The sequence below is a fragment of the Charadrius vociferus genome, unplaced genomic scaffold (assembly GCF_000708025.1).
Source record: "Charadrius vociferus isolate BGI_N301 unplaced genomic scaffold, ASM70802v2 scaffold266, whole genome shotgun sequence".
NCBI classification, from domain to species: Eukaryota; Metazoa; Chordata; class Aves; order Charadriiformes; family Charadriidae; genus Charadrius; species Charadrius vociferus.
Window position 1 is genome coordinate 3,350,038 of NW_009649114.1, and position 9,645 is coordinate 3,359,682.

The 9,645-nt window shown below is 43.3% G+C and overlaps 1 protein-coding gene across 1 annotated transcript in view; it reads right to left on the minus strand.

The window, feature by feature from the left end:
- LOC104289384 (chromosome unknown open reading frame, human C6orf106) overlaps nucleotides 1-9,645 on the minus strand; it is a 24,468-nt gene that overhangs the window by 6,251 nt on the left and 8,572 nt on the right. Inside the window, 2 exon segments of the mRNA XM_009888319.1 lie at nucleotides 3,610-3,938; nucleotides 6,862-7,059. Coding sequence (XP_009886621.1) covers nucleotides 3,610-3,938; nucleotides 6,862-7,059 — 527 coding nt within the window.

The window sequence follows — 9,645 nt, forward strand, 5'->3', positions numbered from 1 at the left end:
AGGAATAAAGATCACAATCAGTTTGTTTCAACCATATCACAGGTTTCAGCTGATCTGCTTACAGGGAATTCAGCATCTTGTTTTGTATTGTATTTTTTTCCTAGGAAAGTTTGTTTCACTAAGCAGAGCATCTGAACCATGTACTCTATGCTGCTGTATAAAAGCATTTTGAATGTTTCCACGCGTGAAACACTGATATACTTATCTAATCCAGCAGCAGATGGCACGTCACTGTCACCGAGATCCTGACTCCAACAGGGAATTTTAGAGGACAAGTCACACCTGCTCAGTTGCACCAGAGGGAGAATAATACAGAAAAGGTCTGGCAACTTCTAGTGTGTTTTACAGTTGCAGATGCCAGAAACTACTAGTTTTATCTCAAAGATTTCATGGTCTCACACAACTGCATGACTGGGGCTCTCCACAATCGCTTGGCAGAGAGGAAGCCTCCAGTGATCTGAGAAATATTTAAGGGCTGATATTACATCTAAATACAGGACATAGGCCCTTCTGAACACCTTAACTAGACCTTACGCATCCCCTTTGCTATATCTCACCAAATGGCGTGTCAAACATGATTAGGGATTCACTCCATTCTCTGGGTACATGAAAGCAGACAATAATATCAGAGCTCCTGCCCAAGACAAATAAAATCCAGGAATCCTAACGTGCAATTGCGTAACCAACCCACAGTACTCTTTTGTCTGCTGCTAGAACGTCAAATAAAGCCTTTCACATCAATATTCAATCACAAGACAACAGCTCCAAATGTAGTAGTTTTCTTTACCCCTCTCAAGCAGCAGAGTACAGGTCGAGTCCCCGGGGAAGATGGGCCAGATAGAGCTTTTCCTAACAGGTACTGGAACACCATCTGCTGATCAGGTGGTTTAATACATCTGACATCACCTCCAATAAGCCCTCTTCCACTTAAGCCGTGTCCCCAGTTGAGTATACTGCTTACACATTACCCCTTTTTAGAAAACAAAAGAAAAAAAAAAAAAAAAAAAAAAGAAGTATTTTCTTTAAGTTACCCCTTTTTATGAAAAAAAAAAAAAAAAAAAAAAAAAAAAAAAAAGAAGTATCTTCTTTTCCAGAAGGATTTCCATCTCGCAGGAAGAAGGCAGGCAATAGTGCTAGACCTACACCAAGGAAGGTGAGCACGTTCAGCTGGCTGTCCGAAACGAGACCAAGTATCTAGGATGTCAAACCTACTCAAACCTGTTCACTACAGAAACAGTATTGTACCAATGTGAATATTAAGTCTGTGGTAGAACACCTCCTAGCCTGGACAGGAAGGGCAAGGCTGGAACAGGACTCCGATCTTCAGACCTACCTTAATAACAGCCTCCGAAGGCAAAACTATCTTGCTTTATTATGTCACAAATAGAAACACTATAGTAGAGACAAAATCCCTCAGAAAACAATGAACTTTCACATACCCCATGCCATCTCCAAAAAGGACCATAAAGTTATCTCTTCTGAAGTAAGCAAGAAATAAAATTTCTGCTTTTATCTCAGATAATCCACCTCAAATCCACCCAAGAATATTCCATAAATACAAAAACAAAGAGAAAAACCCAAAACAACAACAGCAAAAATAAAAGGGAGAAAGGCCAGCTACCCTACATTTGACGTTAGATTATAATGGCTCACATCTCATAGAGTACTGGTCATGAACTTTGGGTTACTAGCTAAATCAGCTTACTTAAATTTAGTGAAATCCTCTCTGGTAGTGCTTCACTCTTTATTTTGGCTTTTCTTTTCCATTTTTTAGCTGACGTTTGCTACGTCCTCTGTACCTCCAATAGTTTTTGTTTGTTTGTTTGTTTTAAACACCTACATTCTGAGAAAAGACACAGCATCTACTCCTCAGCCAAGAGAGTCTGTTGGTACACTTTACCTCCCCGTGCCCACACCACTCTCCTCTCACTAGGAAGGGTAAGGATATATACCACAGGGAGAGACCTAGTGAAAACTGAAGGCCACGTTACTTCCAAAACCCCGCATCCAGAGTTTCTACACAGGAACTTTCTCAGAAGTGCATATATTAGCAGTTCCACATCTATCCACCTGCAAGTGCAAATCAACTGCGAAGCAATTGCCAAGCTCTGCACTCAGAAAATAGGCAAGGGGAAAAAAACCAACCCACTTCCAGCCTAAAGCTGACCACCGAAAGTGGAATTGAGTTTTCCCACCTAGTATTTTAGCTATGAAAGGCTTAGCTAAGCCCACTGTCTCACCAAAGCTGTACTTAGTAACTGATTTTTATTTTTCATCAAGTGATACACCAAGCTCTTACCAATCTCTGCTGGGATACATTCAGAGCCACATGGCAGCACTCCCCACCTGAAGCACCTGAGATACACCTTCTTTGCATAAAGTTATCAGCATATAGACAGCCTCTGCGGGCAGAAAGCAGCCTGTCTCTCCAGGGAACACCGCTATCCACCAAGCAACCACCAAAAGGCAGTGGCATGCAGTCACTGCTCATTCAGGTTGTATTTGAACTTAAAAGTGAAAGGCTTTATTTTTCAATCATTTCCCAAGCCATCTATTTCACTTCCAGTGAGCGAGAATCTTGAAGCAGGAGCCAGTACAGCTTATAGCAATTTATGTTTGGGGTGCAAAACACAAGAAGGGTGCTTGGTAGTCTTGTCAAACAGTTAAACCCGCGCATGCCATCAGTAAAAAAAATGCATAGCCCTGGTGCAAAGTAAGTCACTAACATACGATCCACTGGTAGAGGACAGGCAGTTCATCCAGTTAGGAGCTAAAGTGCTGTAGGTGAACTAACATTAGGGCTTTATTAAGTCATTCGGCAACCAAGTGTTATTGTCCTACACAGCCTGCTTAAAGTACAGTAAAGCATTTTCAAAGGATTTTAAAAATCAAACTAGTTTGACATACGACAGTACACACCTACACATACTGGCTGCAATAACAGGTGGATTCTGAATTGTAAATAATCCTGCAATTCATTTTTCACACACAAGCAAATAAAAACAGTCAAAATATCACTCAGACTCATATAGCATCCACCAAGCAAGCTTTTGAGAGAGATTTAAAGTAAAGATAATTTAAAAGTCACCTACAATTATAAACAAGACAAGGACACAGACAGGAATAGTCCTTTGATGGACTGTTCCTGACAGGTAGCTTCTGGGATCAAAATGTTGAGCTCTGTAGTCTCCCCACACCAGCTAAAAAGAAGTTATCTGATTAATCTTAGGTTTTGGGGGTGTGGTTATTTTTTCTCTTTTCAAAATTATGTAAAACTCAGGAGCACATCTAGAGAGATATTTTGACTTATTTGCACACGCAACTGGAGCAGGCTCCAGCCACTAATAGTTACAGCACCCAGACAAGATTATATAAATTTTAAGAAGGACTTGAAGCAAAACCAAAAAGGTGGATCTGGTAGAGTCTATCAGAGGCAAAAATATTTTAATATAACAGGAGGAGTTGGCAGAGTCAGACAGTCAAATTCAAAACCTTCCTTAGCAGGTCTGGCAGAAGCAGAAGGGAAGGGCTTTGCAGTTTGTAACGAAGAACTATTACATACATCAGTCTCATCACCTACCCATTCTCCTGTTCTCCCAGGGCACCTACCTTACTGTATGTCACTACCGACAAGTTGTTCGAGTGACTGCTGGGGGAGAGATTTACAGAGTTTTGTGACAGTCCATTCTGATCTTGTTCGATTTGGTCAGGAGCAGGCCCCCATGTGTTTTTGCTGATTGTGCCTAGCTCGGAACCCCCAGGGTCTTTTAGGTTGTTTTCATCTGGTTGCCTGTTCTTCTGTGGAGAGGCGAATGGGTTAAAGTTTCCTTCTACCTTGCGATGCGGCTGCGTGTTGAACTCTGTTTCAAAGGATGACAGCTGCTGTGTTACACCTAGAAGTCCTCCAACTTCCACGCTGAGGATCACCCAGATGACATCTGTGGAAAAAGACAGACACTCAGGTTGTCACTAGGTGGAGTTTTTGAAGAAGGGTGCAAAAGGAGAAAAACAAAACAAATTCCATCCTTTACAATACTAAGAATAAAGAGTGATTGTTTGAAATACATGTTTATCAAGCATCAGAAGTACTGGTTAAACACTAATTTAGTGTCCAATTCTTTCAAGAAAACCAGGCAAGTTTTACTTCTACTGGACTTACATGAACCAGCCAAGCACATATAAAAAACAAACTGACATGGCAACTTGTAGCTCCATATTTCAGATTACCAACAGGATACACTGAAAAAAGAAAACCTTAAATGACTTTACCCAAGGCTACGCAGCAAGACTGAAATGCGAGCCAGGAGATATCACTGCCAGTCTTGTACTCTGATGGTAAAGAAAAGGCAATGGTTTTTGTTTAGCTTTGAAAGGTTTGACTATTAACATAAAACAACAAAAGGGTGACTTAGAAGGTAATTATATTTATGACAATTCACTGCAAAATACACCCATTTCTGTTCCAAAACACTCACAGTAGGTGGATAAGATACCCAGGCTTGGTAGACCATTACACAAATTCACAAGCTACTGGTTAGAATAAAAAACATATTTACAGCTCTTACCTAGTGCATGTCTGTCTCCTATACATAGATAAGATTGTTATTTTACTTACCATTTCATTTACACTTCATGCAAACATTATGGCCTATTTACATAAAGATATTTCTGGGTATGTACCCAAATTCAATTTTATTGCCTGTGTTTTGTTTTGGTTGGGTTTTTTTTTTTGTGTGCGTGTCCCCCGCACCTCACCATTAAGCACACTCCAGTTTTGTTTTGCTGCACAGAGAGGAAGAGTTAAAGATAACAGCAGCAATACCTTATCTCACCTCGGCAGATCTAATAACAGCACCTCATGTCACATGTAATTGTTTCCAGGTTTTCTGCAGTCAAGTGTTAACCTACTAGGGGCTCTTTTGTGCTGCCACAGGTAGTCTGTGGGAGAAGACAGCGGGTACTTCTGCTGCTGGGTTTTACCACCATCACCTCTCAAGCAGCACTAACTCCCTGCAGCTCTCCTTCCAGCCCACGCTGCCCCAGGTTTAACCGGGCTGGGCTCATTACTCTGCATTTTCACAGAATCATAGAATAGTTTAGGTTGGAAAGGACCTTGAAAATCATCGAGTTCCAACCCCCCTGCCATAGGCAGGTACACTTCCCATTAGACCAGTAGCCGTGAACACCTCCAGGGATGGGGCCTCAACAACTTCTCTGGGCAACCTGTTCCAGTGCCTCACCGCCCTCAAAGTGAAAAGTGTCTTCCTAATGTTTAATCTAAACCTGCCCTCTTCCAGTTTAAAGCCATTCCCCCTCGCCCTATCACTACATGCCCTTGTAAAAAGTCCTTCCCCAGCTCTGCTGGAGCCCCTTTAGGGACTGGAAGGGGCTCTAAGGTCTCCCCGGAGCCTTCTCTTCTCCAGGCTGAACCCCCCCAACTCTTTCAGCCTCTCCTCCCAGCAGAGGGGCTCCAGCCCTCGGATCATCCTCGTGGCCCTCCTCTGGACACAGTCCAACAGGTCCATGTCCTTCTTACACTGGGGACTCCAGAGCTGGAGGCAGTACTCCAGGTGGGATCTCAGGAGAGTGGAGTAGAGGGGCACCCAATTAAACACGGTGGGATTCTACCTTCCAAAAAACACAACTTGTTCAAGGACCCCCAGCACCCTGCCGGGGCTGTAACCCCTTTAGAAACACCACTAAGGCTCCATAACCCCCTCCAAGTCCCACACACCGCGGCGCAACGCCCGGCCCGGCCCCACCGCTCGCCCCGCTGGCCCCCGGGGCTAGCAAAGCACCAGCGGGATGATAAACCACCGGGCCGCAGCCCCGGCCGCTTGCCAGGCGCTCACGCAGCTGTTGGGCCTAACCTCCGGGGGATAACTAGCATAAAAGCCATTAATTATCTGGCAGGGGAAGGGCATCTTTGACTCGGGGCTCAGTAGCCAAAGGGATTTTAATTTGTAGGTCGTTTTTCTTTCAAAACGTGCAACTTCAGGAAGTTTAGTAAGGTCTTAAACTGTCTGTCAGCAGCTGGGAGAACCTCGGCTTTATAAACACACAGGCCCATGGCAGGCAGGGCAAGCGGAACCTCGCAGAGGAATTTATGCCCTTTCTTCAGGGACAAGAGACATCCACCTTCGACGCCGGAGAGTCGTACAGCTACTGACAATTCTGCCAAAAACCCTGTGCTTCTGAGCAGAGAGTTATTTTTGACTCCAAGTGCTAACATCTCTCACTCAAACCCGTGTACTCGGGATCCTCCCAACTGCCAAAACAGACACAAAGATGTTCTCAGTATAAACTAAAGCTGGCCAAAAATGACTGAAAGACTCCAAATGAATGAAGATGTTGGTGGCTCAGGCTGAGGCACCAGGCAAAATAGCAAAAAGTGGTTTTTAAACACAAAAACAGTTCACAGTAGATGCACCGAGTTATACTATTAAAACCTGAGCCTTAACTAAACTTCTCAGATGAGGTGTTCACCACTTAAATAGATTTTTATGCCTGTATGTAGTTCACGATGTTTAGCACTGGAAAACTGTGAAAGAATTTTGACAGGGACTGACCGGGAAGAGTCTCCAGGAGAACTGTGCAAGTCCCTTTGTTTTCCAGAGCTTTGTGTAATCAGCAATTTGTTCCAGTGTTTAGAAAACAGTCCTGTGCTGACCAAGACAACAAAGCAGCTCACTTGATGTTTTCTCTGTTCTATTTTCTATATTTAGGCTGAGAGCTGGCAGACCTCTACCTTCAGCACGTGGTTATCAGGAGAGCATCTGCAAGGGGCCAGGAGGGTCCATTTAGTCTGTGGTGGGAATACCACAAAGAACCACCTGAAATGCCGGCAAAGGGATCACTCACCTCCGTAATAGAGTCCTGTGGCAGTGCACATTCGCCACTGTCCCTGATACATTCATGCTGTGCTGGGGCTGACCATCTGAACGCTGACGTCTGCGATCTCCTGGGGCTCCAGGGACCTGACCATCACCATGTTTACGTGGCCAAATTGGTCTCCCCCGACATACTTCAGACAAACCCCTGGGGGCCACGCCTCCGTCCCTGGGATTAAACAGAAGAAAGAATTACTGACAGTGCACCAGGAAAAGCTTTGTGTCTGTTTGTGTAAGACTGGATGAAACATGCTTATTAAAACAGTTGTGCAATTGTTAAGAGCCAAAGGAATACCAAGATACACAGAGCACAGCCAGCAGTGGATGCTGAAGAAGAATACAGTTTTCAGACAAGGCTTAACTGGTCCATTTAGAGACCAGCAGGGCAATTTATATTTCTATTTGAATAACCTCTCGGTCTTCTTTACCCAGAAAAATTCTGAGTCACAGCAAAACAGCTGCAAAACAAAATTTAAGATAACCAACATACACATATATTCTACCAATGCTAGAGACAAAGATGAGGTCAGGCCTAGGTGGGTTTTTTTTCCCTCCTCTCATTTCTTTCTGCTTCCCTACATGTAGCTTCTCAGCCTTGCAATATCAAAATACATGTTAATAATACAAAGTCCTGGAAACATTTTCTTCCAGGGATTCATTCTTTTTTAAGCACTTTAGCAGTCTCAGGAGGAGCTAACAGTTTGAACTATAATTGAAGAGCAGGTACGACTTTCAAAATGGGTTTATTTGCCGTCTTTCACCAACCCTTCTCTCAGCCTTGTGCAAAGGTGGAAAGGATTGCGAACATATGATTTATTTGTGGCGATCGGTGTTTAGACTGCAGATACTGGGACTGACAACGTGACCTGGCAATCTGTAGAGATACAGAAAACAGTTACTGCATGCAAGCACAGCCATCTCCGCCAAAGATAACAAGTACTGGGGCAGACAAAAAGAAAAGCGCTTCGGAGACTCGTGAAAAATCAGTTCAGCAGAATTTTCTTGTGCTTCTTCCCCAGTTACATGACATGACTAAGCCAATGACTTTAAGAATACCTTCTGCTTGGTTAAGGTCGATGGAAGGAGCTAAGGAAAGCCTGAACCACCAGGAAGCTTGGAACTACTCTACGCCTGGTCTGAGACGAGAACGGTGGATGCTGGTCTGACCTCAGGCTACCCCAAAGCGCATCCTTTGCAACAGCTTGCTTGCTAATGTAATCCCTGTGGATACTTCAGCGAAGACACGGCAGGGACTGGTTTTCTGCTCAAGTCCTTATTTGTGGAACTCACAATCTAGCAGGGAAAGCATGATGTGAACAAGCGAAGTGGGATATTTGGAGCGGGGGATATCTCGCTACAGTTGGAAACACTGCCGAGATAGGGAGGTCTCTGAAAGAGGAGCCGAGTCTGAGCTGACCTCAGACTATGGCGTGTGGGAGTTGAGTATGAAGTCTCATCTGAAAAGGTTGGCAGCCCAGCAACATGGTTCAGTTTAAATAATTTATGTGATTTTTATCGGTTTTAATGGCTTTAGGCTTGCAAGGTGCCTAGAACACTGCAACTGATAAGCCTCATAAAATGAAATGATGATTATGTCATTCTATTTCAGTACACTCATCTCTCAGGAGATGATAAATTGTAGTAAGTGTCCTGCAGAGCCAGCAGCAGCTGGGGGTAGAGTGGGAAGAGGAAATAAGTCTGTTAAATCCTGCTGCTCTTTCAGCAATGGTTCTACTATACAAACTGGTCTTTTGGCAGACAAGCCAAGCACCGTCCTGGAAGATATCAGAATAGGGTACTACTTAATAACGCATATGAAAACCTGACTGAACCTAGCTTACTGCTTGCATGCTTAAAACTGACAATCTCTCCAAGCTCTGCTTGTCACGCTTGTCAGACACTAAATGCTTTGGTGACACATGCCTCAGGTATTTCGTGTTCTAGAACTGAAGTCATGTAATCAAGGGTTCCTGTAGAGCTGTTAAAACCCTTGGCTTTGCTTCAGTTATCTACCTAACAAGCAGATATTATCTAGAAACACTATAGTCCTTTGATATCATACCTTAATTAAACCATAAAATGGTTTTAAAGTGCTACGGCCCTCCTTAAACTGCACAGTCATAAATGCAACTTCACATACTATGTTAACTAAAACATGCCTCAACAGCATGGTTTCAACAAGATCTGGCCTCCAGCACCACTGTTAAGAGTACAGATGTACTTTTTAAGAAGCCAGGCTTTAACCCACATGGAAGCCAGAACAAATGTTGGCCTTGCCAGGAACTTGTAAGTCAAGATTAACTCCTTCTCCTCACTTTATAAGACCCATGGATTTCAGAAGGTCAAACATTCCAAGAACAATGAAACATTGCTTGACTAGGATGTTAAATTAAGGCTGAATTTGCATGCAGGAAAGGCAACATCAGAGGAACAAGAGAGGAAGGAGTCTAAAAGGAACAAGATAGGGGTGTAGCTGTAAGACACACAAATTAAGATACTAATAGTGGAGAAACAAGATCTGTCAAACTTACTACATTTGTAAGACTTGTATTTGAGACAGTTATAAAAAGATTGCCAGTCAGTTTTTCACATTACTGGAGTTCAAGCAAGCTATGTGTCACCTTTCCATTGTACTCATTCAAAAAAAACAGAGGCAGAAAAAGCAAAGGGAAGTAATTAGCCCTTTCTATAGAATACAGTCTTTATAAATTAGTGTTCTTAAACACCCTTCCCCCAGCTCTTCTCACCTGTATGT